The sequence below is a fragment of the Peromyscus californicus genome, unplaced genomic scaffold (genome assembly GCF_007827085.1).
Source record: "Peromyscus californicus insignis strain IS unplaced genomic scaffold, ASM782708v3 Scaffold_13__1_contigs__length_99412109, whole genome shotgun sequence".
In the NCBI taxonomy this organism is placed as follows: domain Eukaryota; kingdom Metazoa; phylum Chordata; class Mammalia; order Rodentia; family Cricetidae; genus Peromyscus; species Peromyscus californicus.
In genome coordinates this window covers 9448908-9467599 of record NW_026294424.1, presented here as the reverse complement: position 1 = coordinate 9467599, position 18692 = coordinate 9448908, and the positions used below count along the sequence as shown (strand labels likewise).

The following is an 18692-nucleotide window of genomic DNA, read 5'->3' as shown; positions in this document are numbered from 1 at the left end:
TGAGTGCTGGGATTAAAGGCATGAGCCACCATGCCTGGTTATAGGAAAACTTTAATAGGACTTTTTCAGTTCTGAGTTCTGTAGATGTAACAGTCTTATTAAATAAGAAACACAGAGCCAAATGCAGAGTTAAAAGCCCAAGAGGTCAGAGCAGTAGCTAAGAGCTGATGCTAAAAACCCTTTCTTACCCTTCACTGCCGCTGCCGTCCTTCCCCTCAGAAAGAGACCTACTTCCTTTGTGTCTGTCTTTTTATGGACTTTCTGTTCTGCCTTCTCAATGATTGCAAACCCAACCACATGACCTCCTTGTCACTGCCTGTCTATACAGACCTCTAGGTCTCTATGGTTGGTATTGAGATTAAAGGCATGTGTCTCCATGCTGGCTGTATCCTTGAACACACAGAGATCCACCTAGCTCTGCCTCCCAAGAGCTGGGACTAAAGGTGTGTGCCACCAACACCCGGCTCTGCTATGGCTTGCTATTAGCTCTGACCCCCAGGTAACTTTATTTATTAACACAAATAAAATCACATTTCAGTACAAATAAAATATCACCATACTAAGACACTTCTCATATGTCAAAATTTAAGGACAGGTCTCCAGGTAACCTTGAACTGGTCTACCTCCTCCCTTCCCACTTTAGTTCCCTAAAATAGCTGTAGAATGTAGAATACAACACCCTGAGAAGAGGGACCTGACCAGAAACAACCTGCTTGGTTCCAGTTTTCCACAGAAGCAGGACGTCCTTCAGTGTTTAGCCAAGTGTGTCATGTGGTCCTCAGGATAGGAAATCCTGAGGTGGAATTCTTTTCTGAACTCTCAGCTGCAGTAAAAGTGGGGCAACTGCAAATAAGACTCCATCTACTTTAGGAAATTTTCCTGAGTCCAGAGGACCTATCTGCTTGCCTGTGGAGGCCCACAAAGGTTTCCTAGGGAGATCTGAACTTGCTTCACCCAGCAGAGCTGCATTAGAGGATTGCTTGACCACATGGTGGTTACAAAGTAATTGGAAGGGTCTACACTTAGCAGAGCTTAGGGGAAGGTCTTTTGCTCCACCCCGTGGCATTCCTATAAATAGCCCTTTAGAAGAGACAGAAGGGGCTGGTGGATAATTATCCAGGCCCTCCCAAGGCTATCCTATGTTTCTGTTTCTCTCCCCTCTATCCTTCTATCTAATATCTCTTATCCCTCACTCCTCAAGAGTACCCTGTCATAAAATGTGGGAGCCAGTTTCCCAATTGGGCTCCCACAAATGGTGCCAGGAACAAGGACAAGGGACTTGATGAAAGGAGAGAGGGGTCATCACAGGTGTAAGGGGGCATGCCTGAAAATGAATTAAAAATAAAGGCGATGGTATTTTATTCTCAGGAATAAAAGTAAGGTGGCTGAATGCCAAAGTTGAAAAAGTGAGGTTGCAATGTATATCTCTTTCTATCTAGGTTTCTTTCTTTTTTCTCTCTCTCTTAATTTCTATCTATAAAAATTAAGGAAAAAATATAAGGTAGAATATAGGAATATAGTGTAGAAAAAACTTAGGATAAGTTAAGTAACAAGCCAGAGGAAATATGTCCTTGATTTTCCAACTATGGGACTATGAGTACAAACTCCTGTGGGAGAATCAGAGAAAAATCTATCAAAGACGAGAAAAATGGGCAGAAAAAGATTCCTATAAAAGCTTTTGGCCTGTGAACAGCTTAGATTTAAGTCCTGTGCAGCAGGGGAAAGAATTTTCCCTGAGGCAGATGCAAGTGAAATAAATCTCTTCACTCCGCTGACCTTGTTACTGTATGGTAACATCATGTTGTCAGAATTAGTTTCCTTGGCCATGAAGCCAAGAATAGGGAACAGAAATCTTGGGGAAAATTTAGTAATCTTTCTCTCAAAAACTGAAAGATTTCTTGGGAAAAACTTAGTAATCTTTCTCTAAAAAATTGAAAGCTTTTCAGGTCTTCCCTTCTCAGATCTCTCCTTCCTGCAAGGGCAAAATTAAATCAAGGACTCAAGCCCCTACCCCCAGAACAGAAAGCAGTTAGCAGAGAAACTGATCCTCAGCTAAGGCATAAGATACTCTGCATCTTGGGGGAGGAGACAAGTGGGGATAAGCAGGAGATCTATGGGGGTGGGGAGAAGCTCTCTGAAAAGGCTTTTTTTTTTTTTTTGGTATTTTGAGACAGGGTTTCTCTGTGTAGTTTTGGTGCTTGTCTTGGATCTTGCTCTGTAGACCAGGCTGGCCTCGAACTCGCAGAGATCCACCTGGCTCTGCTTCCCGAATGCTGGGATTAAAGGCATGCACCACCACCACCCACCTAGCCTGAAAAGACTTTTATTTCAAGTACTTTCATTGACCTGGTAAGGTGGGAAACAAGTGCCGATCCATAAGTGGATGCAGGTGGGCACAGCCTGCTCCGGAAAAGGTGTCAGGTGAAGGAATACACTGATCAATGTCAGCTCAGGAAGAACAGAAATCTCCCATGGTAAAAGAGCAAAATCTTGACTCAAAATCCTCCTGTGGTAAAAGCAAAAGCTTGAATACAGATCATTTGAACAGAAGTTTTCTCCCAGACCCAAAAAGGCAGCATGGGAAATGAAGTTCATTCATAACAGCATGACAATATATATAGGTAAACGCATCTTGGGAAATGTAGTCCATAATGTGGTTTGTAACAGCATGATGCTATAGAGAAAGGCAGTTTGGGAAATGAAGTCCTTAACACAGACACTGGAGCCAGGCGGTGGTGGCACATGCCTTTAATCCCAGCACCCGGGAGGCAGAGGCAGGTGAATCTTTGTGAGTTTGAGGCCAGTCTGGTCTACAGAGCGAGATCCAGGAAAGGTGCAAAGCTACACCAAGAAACCCTGTCTCAAAAAACAAGAACAAACAAACAAACAAATAAAAAACCAAAAAAAAGAGATACTGGTACTGCACTGGCCAAAAACTCTGGTTTTTTTTTTTTTTTTTCAGCTCAAAATGCTATTTTTTTCCACAAGCTTTGTTAGCTTGCCTCTCAAGAACTAGAAACAGGTGAACAGCTTGCCTGCCAGGAGGCAATTAAAATGTTAATACCGTTTGTCAACAAGCCACTTTGAAACACTCATGATAATCTTAAAAACAAGCTTTAAAAAATTAAGAAAAGGGAATTTTACCCTCAGTCAAGCTTAGAGCCACTGATGAATTAGGCTCTGACTTCAAACTGTCAAGAAAACTTTCAGAATGATATCAAAGCTGACTATGAACTCCAAACTTTAGAAATGATTTGTGTACTTCCTGTCTTAGTGAAAGAAAATATAATAGTTCAGTTAAGAAATCTCTTCTAGTTGTTTGTTAAAGTTTGTAAAATAGTCCTATAGAATTTGCTTTTAAATGTAAGTTAATTCTGTTAATAGATTCTTCTAGATAGTTGCTAAAGTTTGTAAAATAGTTCTATAGTGTTTCCTTTTGAATGTAAGTTTGTAAAAAGTGTAAATATGTATAGTGATATTCATGCTACTTGCAAATATGTAAAAAGTGTAAACAGAATTTCCTTTTGAATATAATTTGTAAAAAGTATAAAAATTCCTGGGCGGTGGTGGCGCACGCCTTCAATCCCAGTACTCGGGAGGCAGAGGTAGGCGGATCTCTGTGAGTTCGAGGCCAGCCTGGGCTACCATGTGAGTTCCAGGAAAGGCACAAAGCTACACAGAGAAATCCTGTCTCGAAAAAAAAAGTATAAAAATTGAATGTAAAAATGTAAATATTGAATATAAAAAGTGTAAATGTTGAATGTAAGTTTGTAAAAAGTATATAGTGATATTCATACTAAAATTGTTTTTATTACTCTTTTACTTTCAGATACTTAAGCAAAGGTGTCATAATTAGGGGAGCTTTTCTGTCTTCTTCCTAAAAGTTTCTGTTTAGAAACGGGTAGGCCTTGAACAATCGAGTTAGTTTGTACAGATGAGCTGCTTAAGCAGCTAAAAGTGTCTTTATAATTAGCATGGGTTTTGTTTACTTGAGTGAATACTTTAAAGTGTTTGAAATGACTGTTTCTGCTGGAAATCAAAATAGTCTCTTGAAAATTTTATTGAAAATCTGTTAGGAGAGAGTTTTGAAAAGGGCTTAGTGCAGCTAAGACTGCTGTAGTCACCTTAGACCCATTCCAAAAAACATATCCCATCTTTATTATCCTCTACTCCTTTACTGGAAGGTGTGGCAGCTATGGAGATCATTGTGGATGTTTGCAAGCTCTTAGTAGGGACTTGGGCCAGAGCTGAGTTAAGCTCTGTACCCCCAAAATGGGCAATTTTCTTCTTGATAATTTCCTGAGTGTATGTATGTAAAATTAATCAAGAAGAATGACCTAAGACAGGCACAGTCTTTATTATATCAAGAAGGCAGAGTTGTGGAGGCCCACAAATGTTTCCTGGTGAGATCTGAGCTTGCTTCACCCAGCAGGATTGCTTGACCATGTGCATGGTCACAAGGTGATTGGAAGGGTCTATACTTGGCTGAGCTAGGGGAGGTCTTTTGCTCCACCCCTTGGCATTCCTATAAATAGCACTTTAGAAGAGACAGAAAGGGCCAGTGGATAATGATCCAGGCCCTCCTGAGGCTGTCCTGTGTTTCTATCTGTTTCTCTCCCCTCTATTCTTCTATCTAATATCTCTATTCCTTTCTCCTTAAGAGTACCTTGTTGTAAAATGTGGGAGCCAGTCGCCCAGGTGGGCTCCCACACTTGCACTCAACCCACACCTTCTGTTGTCTTCTGCTGCTTCATATAATTTCTTTGTGACAGTGTTTGGGCTTTACTGAGTTCAAGCAAGTAGAAACTATGCAGTCTAGGCTTCCCTAGGCCACTAAGCTATTCAGGTAGCCTACCTTTAGAAGCCATCTTCTTGGAAGAAATGACATGGACCCTGAGTTGACTTTTGATATAATTATGCTTTCCTGTGCACCAGGGATTGTATTACACCAGGACACTTCCCCCCAAAATTGTACTGTGTTTAAATGTGTTGGTAATAAACAGCCTGGTATCAGACACCCCAAAGTTTGATCCACATTGGCAAATCAATCTGAACTGAGTTTTCATTCTTACCTCTTCTCGGGTTGCTTCCCTGCCTGCGATGACCACCTCTAGCGCCCCTTCAGTGTCCTTTCATCCCAATGTGAAGAATTTAAGAAATATTGATAGTTTCTTTGATAAATGTTTGGTGGAAGTCACTGGGGAAGTTGCTGTGCATGGATGTGGTTTGTCTTCCAGTGTTTTGTGTGTTGGAAGCTTGATCCTCTATGTGTCCTCCATGCATCCATCCTAATATGCAGCTATGTTAGCAAGTGGGACTTTAAGAATAAATTTTTCTGGGTGTGGCAGGACATGCCTGTAATTCCAGCATTTGAGAGGTGGAGTCAGAAAGATCATCAGTTCAAGGTCATCCTCCTACATGTAGTGAGTTCCAGACTAGCCGGAACTATTTGAGATCCTGTCTAAAAAAAAAATAAATAAAATAAAATAAAATAAATTTAAAAAATAAAAGCAAAATAGTTAGAGCTTAGTGGGGGATTCGTAAACCAATTAAGAGTGCAGTCAATCCCCAGTCCCTCTTTCTGCTTTGAGATATAATCTTTCTTTTTTTTGTTTTGTTTTGTTTTGAGACAGGGTATCTCTGTGTAGCCCTGGCTGTCCTGTAACCAGCTCTGTAGACCAGGCTGGCCTCAAACTCAGAGTTCTACCTGCTTCTGACTCCCAAGTGCTGGGATTAAAGGTGTGTGCCATGACTGCCCGCTGAGTGCCAAGTACTCTTAACCACTATGCCATCTCTCCAGCCCCTCTTTCACCCTTTTAAATCTAGACATTTGTCCTCCATCTCTCCTTCCTAGGTCCCTACTCCTGGCTCTGAGAAAACTCTACAAGAGATCTGCCTTACCCTCTACAGAATCTCTGTCTTCTTTTCTCTCTGACCACCTGTTTCTGTCTTGCCAGGAGTCCTGTCCCACCTTTCACTCTACCTCAATATGCAAAAACCTCCTTTGTTCTGAGTTAATTGCTCTAGAATGCCACTAGGCCTGAAGGCAAGGGATGGACTGAGCTTCATTTGCATAAGAAACAAAGCTATACATCTACTGCCTGCTTGTCTCCTAGGCCCTGTAGGGGTGTTAGTACCTAGTGGATCAGAGGCTGAGAAGCTTAGCTGTTTGCCAAAATGGTCCAGTAGTATGTTGGCCCACAAGAATTTCATAGCAGAAGACAGCTGAAATATCAAAAGCTAAATAACACCAAATATTCCATGATAAATGGCTTCCTCTAGAAAAATGCCTTGAAATTTCTAGGTATAGCTTTAATATACAGCTGAATCTCTATTATATTTTTGCAGCCCCCAAGAGGAGGTTGGGTTTCTCTCTTCACTGTAGATTCTGGGGAAGTAGACAGGGTGTATGTTGTCCTGGAACTGCTTATGTAGATCAGGCTGGCCTCAAAATCACAGAAGTCTGCTGTGTCTGCTCCCCAAATACTGGAATTAACTATATATGCCACCATACCCAGCCTACCAGATTGCTTTTAATGTTGGCTACGTTGTTTTTTTATTGTTCAGTCCAGCAGACAAGGTTTGAGTCAGATACTTAGATCTAAAAGTCAAAAGATTTTAAGCCCAAGTCCAAATTGCTAGTTTCTTTTTCCCCTCTTTTTCTTTTGTTTTTGTTTTTTTAACACAACTTTTTTAAAAAGATTTATTTATTTATTATGTATACAGCATGCATGACTGCAGGCCAGAAGAGGGCACCAGATCTCGTTACAGATGGTTGTGAGCCACCATGTGGTTGCTGGGAATTGAACTCAGGAACTTTGGGAGAGCAGTCAGTGCAGTCAGTGCTCTTAACCTCTGAGCCATCTCTCCAGCCCTTAACATAACTTTTTAAATTGAATTTTTGAATGTTTCACATCATGTATCCCAATCCCACTCATTTCCTGGTCCTTCAATATCTGCCCTACACCCTTTTAGCCTACCCCTCAAAAGTTAACAAACAAACAAACAAATCTCATTGACCCTTCTGGTCAACAATTTGCTGCTCTATCAACTGCAGTACTCTGTGCATGTACCATTCCATTCCTCTGTCTTCCCCACATCTCCATCATATATTCGTTTGTTGTAGTGGCATTGGAAGTTTTGGTGTGTCATGCCGTATACCCTTTTGCCCAGTCAGTCCAAACAGCTTTACTTGTGAATGTTCATTGTAATGTAATGAGTCCTTAGGGTAGTTCAAGGCCTCTAGTTTCTGCTACAACATCAATACTGGACCCTCATACAGACTCTTAGATATCCTGCTCTTTCCTGAATGTGTGTGTGTGGTGGAGGAGGTTGGGCAGATCCTGTAGTTATGGAGACCCAGGGCCAGCCCCTTCACACCCTCCAGCTAGTCCTAGATGGGGAAGATGTTAGGGTGGGACAACTCGAAGGCCTGGATCAGGGCCTGGGTGGTGGTTGAGTTGGTCAGTTTACCAGCTTTCCTGCATCCAGGCTACCATAGCTGGTTCCCCCTAGGGCCAGGTGAGAGTTAGGGCCAGCTATCCCACTCCCCATGTCCACACCTCTGGGGCCAGCCCTCCCGCACCACCTGGGCAAGGGATGGGGCCATGCGGTCAGGTCTGGCTCTTCTGCACTCATGCCTCCAGGGCCAGCTCTCCTACTCTGCCCGGGCGAGGGGCGGGGCCGCTCTCCCAAGTGTGTGAGCAGGCAAGGGGCCCGGCTGGTTCTCCCAAGTCCACTTCACCACTGGTACCATGTGGTAGCTGGTGAGGCAGGGGGAGTGGAGCCAGCTCAGGGGGCCCTTCAGACATCAATATGGCTTTTGGTTGCAGTTCAGACCCTAGACATCCTCATAGTCTTCAGTGATAGTACGGGCTACTGACATCAACACAGACCCCAGCTTCATCAGGATAAACCCAGACATGGCCCTCAGCTGCAGCAGGGGCCCAGACGTCACCAGGTCTCAGGTGCCTGTATTGAGATCTCACATCAGGGTGTTTCTCATTGCTGAAGTGCCTCCAGTTCCACCTCTCCTCATAGTGCTGAGGAGCAGCAGGTGGTAACTGACTTCAGGGGATCTGCCCACCAGCATGCAAGGCACTGATGATAGGCAAGGCCCCGAGGGTTTTGGCCCCAGAATGTCTCTTGCTACTGCTGTGTCTTTACATATTTGCCATTGGCATTTTTCTCTGCTATCTGGCATGGTGTGAATGGGTGTGGGGAGATCCCTACTGCCCGCAATGTGGTGTGATTATCTCATGGAAATATCCTGTTCTACTGGGCATTTTTACCTGTGGATTATTATGAAGATTATATCCTCCTAAACTGTACTATTTAACTGAAGCAATAATTTTATACAATAATAGTGTTAGTTTAAATAGGATTTTGATGATTGAGGGTCTTTAATAAACATAGTAATTGATTATGAGAGAGGTTAGCTTAGTAGAAAAACTAATATAGTTCAAAGCAAGATACGGTGTTGCTCCCGCCCCTGATAAAGCAGGGCCTGCAGAGGACAGAAAATAAGAACAAGGACATGTCACACAGCTAGTTTCTCTTGAGGAGCCGTATAGACTGTGGTTTAGGTTAATGATTAAGAAAAACAACTGAGTCCTTAGAAGCCCAGCTAGTTCAAGTTCTTTTAATCTTAATATTGAGAGATATGTTCACAGGTTTCAGTGTGCATCATAGCTGAAACAAAGCTTTAAAAAATAACTTAAGGTTAGATTAAGACGTTTTTGTGAATAGCTTTGAGGTGAAAAACCCAAGGAAACAATCTCAAGTTTAGAAAGGCACGTAGCTGAGTGAGGAACTGGGTGAGGTCAAGGAACAAGGACAAAGCAACCCAACTATTACTAGCTGACGTGCCTTTCTTGATAGGATTGGTTGGTGATCAAAGATGATGATTAATTCCTTATACCCGTTTCTGCCCTTAGCTTCCTGATATATAAAAAAAAAACTGTTGACAAATGGGTATGCACCCTGAGGGTTTAAAATATAGGTGACTGATTGTTTTTCATACATAAATGTTTAGTTGTGTGATTCTTCTAAGACTCCTTATAAGAATACCTTTTGAGATAAGTTATAAAGTGATTGATCCTTTCTTTGTAACCAAAAAAATACAGCCTGCCAGTAAAAGAACTGGCTGCGAAAAATACCTTGCTTCCCTATACTCTGTTAATCTATAACAAGTTGCTTGGGTATGAATATATGTGGGTTCTTGGGATGATTTGTTTTTCATCTATAGTATGTGAGATGTTCAATTATGTAAGGGAAATGGGAAACATGTTTTTTTAAGCTGTATTTATTATAATCATTCACTTAAAATAGAATGTAACCACACTATAATTTTTATAGTGCTTGAAAGATTTTGCTGGGATATATAAGGTGTAAGAAAAAATAAAGTTAGCTAGAAGGACGACACCAAGAGAGAAAGAAGGGAAACACCAAGGTAGAAAAACAGAACAGAAAAGAAGTGGAGCAGAACAAGCAACAGTAAGAATAATAAAATGAAGAACCAAGTCTGGGCCCTCAGAAAAGTCCTCATGTGTCTGTCTGTCCAGTAGTTGGCCTGCTCTGCATCTCCTCTTCAGTTTCTCTGACCTGCTGAAGGCTTGCCATTCATCAGCACCCTAGGTGAGATCCTGACATGTTGAAGGTGTGTGTGTGTGTGTGTGTGTGTGTGTGTGTGTGTGTCTGCATCTCCTCTTCAGTTTCTCTGACCTGCTGAAGGCTTGCCATTCATCAGCACCCTAGGTGAGATCCTGACATGTTGAAGGGGTGTGTGTGTGTGTGTGTGTGTGTGTGTGTGTGTGTGTGTGTTGTGGGAGCCCATAGAGGCTATCTATTACTCAGAGTCAGAGAATCTGAGCTTGCTTTACCCAGCAGGACTGCATAATGGATGATTTGGCCACAGGCATGTTTACCAGGTGTTTGGAAAGATCTACACTTGGCTGTAGGGTGTGCTTTGACCTTGCAAGGGGGAGGTCTTTTGCCTCTCCCCTTAGCATATTATAAAAAGCCCTTTTTTTTGGGGGGGGGTGTTTTCGGGACAGGGTTTCTCTGGATAGTTTTGGTGCCTGTCCTGGATCTTGCTCTGTAGACCAGGCTGGCCTTGAACTCACAGAGATCTGCCTGGCTCTGTCTCCCGAGTGCTGGGGTTATAAGGTGTGCCCCACCACTGCCTGGCTAAAAACCCCTTTTCAATAAAAGACGAAGCTGTTGGGTATTGACCCAGGCCCTCCTGAAGCTATCCTGTGTTTCTTTCTTCTCCTTGGCTAGGTCTCTATTTCTATCTATCATTTCTTAATTCCTCACTCCTCTACCTAAGAACCCTTCAAAAGGCGGGAGCAGGCTCCTATGGTGTGTATGTGTGTGTGTTTCCCTTTTTCGCTGGCCCCAGAGAATTAAGTTTTAATCCCTCAGATAGAAAAGTCAAGTTGAGCTGGGTGGAGGTGGCACACGCCTTTAATCCCAGCACTTGGGAGGCAGACAAAACAAAAAAAGAAAAGAAAAGAAAAGAAAAGAAAGAAAGAAAGAAAGAAAGAAAGAAAGAAAAGTCAAGTTGAATGATTAGTTCCCAGACTCCCCTCAACCCCGAGCGGCTGGAGGCTCGTCCTCACAGCAGCAACCCTCTTTCTTTCCCATCTCTCCATGACATTATTTCCTTGCTTCTTTCTCTCCCATCTCTCTTCCTCATACTTGCTCGCTTCTTTCCACCGTGCCCAGCCTAGCAGGTGTCTTGTTTTTGCTTTTTGTTTTGTTTTGTTTTTTAAATGTTTATTTATTATGCATACAGTGTTCTGCCTGCATCCCTGCAGGCCAGCAGAGGGCACCAGATCTCATTACAGATGGTTGTAAACCATCATGTAGTTGCTGGGAATTGAACTCAGGACCTCTGGAAGAGCAGCCAGTGCTCTTAACCACTGAGCCATCTCTCCAGCCCCTGTTTTTGTTTTTGTTTTTGTTTTTGAGACAGGATCTTTCTATATAGACCTGGAGCCCAATATGTGGACCAGGCTGGCTTCAACTCACAGAGATCCTCCTGCTTCTGCCTTGAGAGTTCTGAGATTGAAGGTGTGTGCTACCACATCTGGCTCCAATTGCTGGTTTCTTTCTTTCTTTCTTTCTTTCTTTCTTTCTTTTTTTTTTTTTTTTTGGTTTTTCGAGACAGGGTTTCTCTGTGTAGCTTTGTGCCTTTCCTGGAACTCACTTGGTAGCCCAGGCTGGCCTCGAACTCACAGAGATCCGCCTGGCTCTGCCTCCCGAGTGCTGGGATTAAAGGCGTGCGCTACCACCGCCCGGCTCTTTCTTTCTTTTAATTTATTTATTATACAGTGTTCTGCCTGCATGTATGTCTGCTCACCAGAAGAGGGCACCAGATTTCATTATAGATGGTTGTGAGCCACCAAGTCGTTGCTGGGAATTGAACTCAGGACCTCTGGAAGAGCTGCCAGTGCTCTTAACTGCTCAGCCATCTCTCCAGCCTTCAAATTGCTAGTTTCTTATGAAGGGATCCTAAACTGGAGCTATCTTGGAATTTAGAGAGATTTTGGAGGCACTTAATAGAGCAGGCTGTGCCCTGCTCTAAGTTACTCCATATTGTGTAAAACTGTGGATTCTGGACTGTAACTTGCCCCAAGTCACTCCATTTTACAGATGTTTGGCCCTGTCTTGAATGTAACTGTAGAAATAATAATGACTCTGTACCTCACTGTGCACATAAACACCACCACCTGCCTAGTACTACCCATGAAACAGACCAATAAACACTTATAAAGTACTATCTATAAACATACCAAAGTAGATTGGGATCATATGAATGTACTGGTGTGTTAAAACAGTATCAGAAAACAAAGCCTAAGAACTTACCAAACATAGCAGACTGAGCCAGGGTCCAATATCCTCACCTGAACCCCATAAAGAGGAACACTCCTGACCTGCCATCTTGTTATAGAAGTGTAGTTCAAGGGATTTGCAGTCAAGGGACTCCTCAGTGTTCCCCAGGGTTCAGCTCAACTAGGTCTCTGCCAATAGTTCATTTTCTTGGTCCATCTGGACCTGGTCCTGAACTTTGTCTCTATGGTCCTGTGATCCCACATTTCACTTCTGCCTGGCTCAACTCTATGACTCCCAGCTCTAAAGGGCTCCAACAGCTCCGTGCCTGGTTCAGTTAACCTAACAGAACTACTCAGTAGCTCTGTATTGGTGTGGGCTCCATGCTTCTGCCTTCCACTAAGAAGACCTCTTTGAACTCCTTGGCCTCTGATGCATCCTTTTTTACTCTTTCCTCCCCCTCCTCTTCCTCCTCCTCCTCTTCTTCTTCTCCTCCTCCTCCTCCTCCTCCTCCTCCTCCTCCTCTTTTTTCATTTTTTGAGACAGGGTTTCTCTGTGTAACAGCTCTAGCTGTCCTGGGACTTGCTCTGTAGACCAGGCTGACCTTGAACTCACAGAGATCCACCTGCCTCTGCCTCTTGTGTGCTAAGATTAAAGGCATGCACCACCACGCCCAGCTTATAGCCCTTCTTTAACACACACACACACACACACACACACACACACACACACACACACATACTGTTCTAATTTGCTTTCTGTTGCTGTGGTAAACACTGCGACCCAAAGCAACTTGGGAGGAAAGGGTTTATTTGGTTTATGGGTTATGGTCCATCACCGAGGGAAGGTAGGGCAGGAATCTAAGGCAGAAACTTGGAAGCAGAAACTGAGGCAGAAACCATGGAAAATAAAAGCCTTATACAACCCAGGACCACCTGCCCAGGGATGCTACCACCCACAGTGGGCTAGGTTCTCCTTCACCAACTAATAACCAAGAAAATGCCCCATAGACAAACCCATAAGCCAGTCCAATTCTCAATTGATGTTCCTTTCCCAGATGTGTCAAGTTGACAACTGATGTTATAACATATACATAGACATAATCACTGTTATGATGTATATAATGTGTGACCTGAGAGATAGAATTAGTAATTAAGATTGGAATAAAAGAACCTTTGTTTGTGTTGGGGGCAGCTGGGGGGGGGGGGATAGAGTGCTTGGCCAGCATGCAGGAAGCTCCATGTTCAGCTGCTTAGCAACACCAGGTGCGGTGACGCGCTCTCAGAAGGTGGCGGCAGGAGGATCACAGCTTCTAAGCTACGTAGCAAAGTCCAGGCCAACCTCGGATACTTGGGGCCCTGTTCAAATATATGTAAACAAAAAACTCAAGCGCTTGCCAAATTGATACTACGGGAATTGTAGTCAATGAAGCTGACTAACTTGTGAATTTATTGTCACTCAACAAGTCCTGCAATTGTGAAATGACACAAATGTGTTTCTTCTGTAGGATGCTCATGAGAATGGTTTACTTTGCTTCCGGCACTGAGGACAAGAAGAACTCAGGCTGTTCAGGCCTCGGTTAGGGGATAACCATCTCACTATTGGCGAGTCCAAACTCACAAGGTCGCCTAGCACCCTACATGGAAACAGCTCTTATGCGCCCCCCCCCCCCCCCCCCCGTGTACGGTGCGCAGGCGCAGAGCGGTGCACAGCAAGGGCACTTAGCTCAACGACCAGGGACCGTAGCCTTGGGCAGCATCCACGCGCAGGCGCTTTACCTCTGTGTCCAAATTCACAAGGTCGCCTAGCACCCTACTTGGAAACAGCTCTTATGCCCCCGTGTAACGGTGCGCAGGCGCAGAGCGGTGCATAGCAAGGGCACTTAGCTCAACGACTAGGGACCGTAGCCTTGGGCAGCATCCAAGCACAGGCGTTTCACCTCTGTGTGGTTACGCTAGGAGGTGCGCAGGCGCAGAGCACTGCAAAACTAGGGTTTGGGATTGCGCGGGATGGACAGAGCCGGGTAAAAGAGCGGAGGACCCGCAACACCGCGCAGGCGCACTTCCGCTTTCGTACCGATGCGCAAGCGTCGAGCAGTGAGCAAGCCTGCGCATGCGCGGAGTTGAGGCGCGATGGCAGGTGTCGGGGTCGAGCGTCTACAGGCGATGGTGCGATTGGCGCTGCTGGTGCTTACTGTGTGTGCTGCGGGTGCCCATGGGCTCTATTTCCACATCGGCGAGACTGAGAAACGTTGCTTCATCGAGGAAATACCCGACGAGACCATGGTCATCGGTCAGGGGGCTGAGGGTGGAGAGGCCCTTTGTTTTCGCCTGGCCCTCGGAAGCGCCCCTCCTCCCCTGTCAGCTCGCCCCCAGGCTGAGGGTGCCTTGAGGGCGCCAGGTCCCCTGTCCAGCGCCCCGGGGCCGCTTGTTGGGGGCCCGGTCGTGACTGTGTGTCTGCCCCGCAGGCAACTATCGAACCCAGATGTGGGACAAGCAGAAGGAGGTCTTCCTGCCCTCGACCCCTGGCTTGGGCATGCATGTCGAAGTGAAGGACCCGGACAGCAAGGTAAGTCCCCCGCCCCCGGAAGGCTCTAGCGGGTGTCAGCTGCCCATTAATGTCCTCGTGGGATGTAAAGTACTGCCTTGGTCCTGAGCAAAGGTCCCTAGGTATCAATCAGGTCTTGCATTTTGAGAGGTCGTTGTTGTAAAGTTGGGGCCCGATGCATATTGCAGGTGGTACTGTCCCGGCAATATGGCTCCGAGGGCCGCTTCACATTCACTTCCCACACACCCGGTGACCATCAGATTTGTTTGCACTCCAACTCCACCAGGATGGCTCTCTTCGCTGGAGGCAAACTGGTAAGAGACTCAGGCTTAGGTTTTTTCCACTTTATTCCAAAGTTGATGTATTGCCAACTTTCTTTTTCTTTTAATTTTGACCTTTTGGCGGAGCGGGTGGGCACAGTCACAACTGGGGAAAACAGGTGCCCTGCTACCTCAGCCAGAGACAAGAACAGACTCCATAACAGTCCCAGACGGTGGGCGGCACCCAGTCATTCATTCCTGTTTCCTTGTAGCGTGTCCACCTGGACATCCAGGTTGGGGAGCATGCCAACAACTACCCTGAGATTGCTGCTAAGGATAAGCTAACAGAGCTGCAGCTTCGAGCTCGCCAGTTGCTTGATCAGGTGGAACAGATCCAGAAGGAGCAGGATTATCAGAGGGTAAGGGCGTGGGTCTCTTTGCACTTGGAGGTTGCGATTGACCTTTGAACCCACCGTGCAATGTTTCTGCTTGGGGCCTTCCCTACCTTCGAGTTAAGATTTTCAGAGAATGAATTGGGAGGTATCAGGCTACGCAGGTGAGGTTTTTTTTTTTTTTTTTTTTTTGCGTTTTGGACACTTTATGTGTATGTCTGCAGTGCTGAGGGTTGAACCCAGGGCCTCACCTCAATGTTAGTCAAGATCTCTACCACTGAGCCACACTTTCACTCTATCATACATTTATATGTGTGCGTGCGTGCACATATACACACATATATATACAATGTATTATGTATTGATCATATATATATATAATATATATATATTATATATACATATACTTCACCATCCAGAATTTTCCATCCATGCCTGGCCCTGCTTAGCTTCTGAGATCAGATCTCAAGGGTTCAGGGTGGTGTGGCTGTGGACCCTTTAGTATTGTTTTTGTTTTTTATTGTTTTGAAATACATATAAAACTTAGCATTTTAGCTGTTTCTAAGTGTATAATACTGTGGCATTAAGTAGATTCATATTGTGTTGCAACCATATCTACCTTCTATCTGCCTAACCTTCGCCTTCCCAGAGAATGTGAGCCCATCAAGCACTCCACTTCCCTAGTTGCGGTTTTGATTTTTTGTCTGTGATCCTGATTAGTGTTAAACACTGACCCCCCACTTACTTCCCATGTTGTGGTTGTGCTTTCTTGCCTATGGTCTTGACCACTGTAACTCAACTAAGTGGAATCCTTTCGAGACTGTCTTAGTTCATTTATCACAATGTGTCCAGGGTTCATCTGTCTCATAGTGTGTCAGAACTCTGTTTTTCACATTTATTTATTTATTTTTGCAGTGATAGAAATTGAATATCATATAGGCTAGATAAGGGCTCTGAACTCCATCATGCCCCCACTTAAAGATTTGTTTTCTTATCAATTGTGTGTGTGTGTGTGTGTGTGTGTGTGTGTGTGTGTGTGTGTATGTATGTATGTGTATGTATGGTTTATGTATGTGTAGTACAGGTGTCCCCTGAGTTCAGAAGAGGGTATCAGATCCTCTGGAGCTAGAGCTGCAGGTGGTTGTGACCAACCTGAGATAGGTCCTCTACAAGAAGAGTAGGAGCAGTGTGAGCTCTTAACCACTGGTCATCTTTCTAGCCTATAGAGCTATCCCCCGACCCCTGCCCCTCTGTGAGACAGGGTTTCTCTGTGTAGTCCCGGCTGTTCTGGAACTCGCTCTATAGACCAGGCTGGCCTCGAACTCAGATCCGCCTGCCTCTGCCTCCCGAGTGCTGGGATTAAAGTTGTGCACCACCACATCCAGCTGCAGAGCTCTCCTTTTAGGGTTGAATAATAGTCTGTTGTATATAGAGACCCCCATCTTGCTTTGGATAGTTATTTCTAAATTTTATGAACTGGTCTAGAGAGGATAGTGTACAATCTAAAAATTGCAATTGCTTGCTTCTTTTCCACTGGCTCTTATTGTAGAAGCATTATTTTAGTCCTAGCAGAGATGGTTGTAAAGGGACCTCACTTTCCTTCCTAGGGACAGTCTCAGTGGGGGGACTAGCCACCTAATGGAATAATTCCAGGTGGTATTCCAGAGACATTTGGTCTGGGAGTCTGCAGTCATACACACAGAGGGACCTTATAATAGCAGACTGTGTTTTCCTGTCCATTCTAATCCTTTGTTCACTGTCCCATGCAGTATCGTGAAGAACGCTTCCGTCTGACCAGTGAGAGCACTAACCAGAGGGTCCTGTGGTGGTCCATCGCCCAGACTGTCATCCTCATCCTCACTGGAATCTGGCAGATGCGTCACCTCAAGAGCTTTTTTGAGGCCAAGAAGCTGGTGTAGGGCTCTTGCTGTATAACCTTTCCCTTTTACCTCAATTATTTGATAATCTCCCCACCTAGTCCCTGTCCACCTGGCTTTTGAGGAGGAAAAATGAAAAAATAATGTGTCACATTGGTATCGTGGCAGTAAGCCATTGAGATCAGCTACCTTTTGACCCTCCAAGAAACAGGCATTGGCCCGAGCTTTCCAAATCTGCCTTAGGGTTTGGGAGACATTGGAATTAACCCAAGATCAAGTCATTTCTTTTGCCTCTGGTGTTCCTCTGTTTTTGAAGAGATGTCCAAATGCACTTCTGTTTGTCTGCTTGCGTAGTAGGCAACTGGCATGCCCTGTGGAGGAGACCCTGCCTCATGTTCCTGGGTCAGTCCTGAGTTCTCTCAAGTCTTTGTGAATGTAAATAAGGGGCAGTTCTTGGCCCTGAAGGATTGAGATGTTTTTCTATATTTTAGAACTATTTTTGGATAAATTATATATTTTCCTTCCTGGTTGAATCATCACTGCCTGTAACAAGCCAAAAACACTAATCCAGACCTTATGCGTTGTACTTACTCACACATTTTGAATAACTTCCCTGCAGTGCTCAGACTTTCAGCAGTCTGGGGCCAGAAAGCGGGTACGGTAGTTACTCTTAAGTCCATCTTAGAAGGCCAAGAAGAGCTCTCTTGATTGCATGTGAGTCCAATCCCACAGGGTCACAGAGTCGGGAAAGAGTGACAGTGACTCAGAGCAGGCACTCTCCCTCAGCTTTCACGTAAGCAATGGATAGTGTTTCGTGGGTTCTTTTTTTGTTTTGGAGACAGTCTCGCTCTGTTGCTCTGGCTGGCCTGGAGCTCCCTATGTGGTCTAGACTAGCCTCAGATCCACCCGTGTCTGCCTACCAACTGCTGTGATTAAAAAGACATGTGCCACCACACCTGACAGAAATATTTTCTTCAAGGGAACCAGATTTTGGTTCTGGATACAGATTCTTTTTTTTCCAATGAAATAAAACATAGTAGCTATGTTTGATATAAAATAATAGGTTGTGGGCAGAGGTGAGGCAAAAAAAAAAAAAAAAAAAAAAAAAAGTAAGATTACTGACCTAGACTGCTTGCCTTTATAGAAAAAATGGGGTAGACTTCAGTGGGCACTCATGCTGCAGCTTGGCCTGGGAGTGGATGGGTTGATGGCTTACCCATTCTGAAAGGTTACCCTAGTAGGTAAGAGGTCATTGTGCAACTGACAAAGCAAGGACATTGGCTTCTTAGCCCCTGAATCATAAACAGCACTTTCCTTACCCACTTCTGTAGAAACCTCATGCCAGTAGCTGCCCATTCTTGATAGTTTACTTCACAGTTTTATTATATATTTATTTGGAATATTTATTAAATTTCTTTTTCTGACTTATAGACCCAAACTCTCCCCTTATTTCTGTGTACTCTACTGTATATGAACCTGTTTTACACTTAAAATATATGCAATTTTTTTGTTTGCAAAGAGGAAGGAAAAAAAAAAGGAAAAGTCCTACATATCCCTCCTATTTCCTATTTCTTTTTTATTTTTATTTATTTATTTTTTAAAGATTTATTTATTTATTATGTATACAGCATGTATGACTACAGGCCAGAAGAGGGCACCAGATGTCATTACAGATGGTTGTGAGCCACCATGTGGTTGCTGGGAATTGAACTCAGGACCTCTGGAAGAACAGCCAGTGCTCTTAACCTCTGAGCCATCTCTCCAGCCCCCTCCTATTTCCT

At 44.3% G+C, this 18692-nt stretch overlaps 1 protein-coding gene across 1 annotated transcript; it reads left to right on the top strand.

The window, feature by feature from the left end:
- Window positions 1-13938: 13938 nt before the first annotated feature.
- Tmed4 (transmembrane p24 trafficking protein 4) lies at window positions 13939-18341 on the top strand. The gene is made up of 5 exons (XM_052734456.1): window positions 13939-14127; window positions 14303-14403; window positions 14571-14696; window positions 14915-15061; window positions 16804-18341. The coding sequence occupies exons 1-5, from the start codon at window positions 13968-13970 to the stop codon at window positions 16951-16953; spliced, it is 684 nt and encodes a 227-aa protein (XP_052590416.1). The 5' UTR covers window positions 13939-13967; the 3' UTR covers window positions 16954-18341.
- Window positions 18342-18692: the final 351 nt, after the last annotated feature.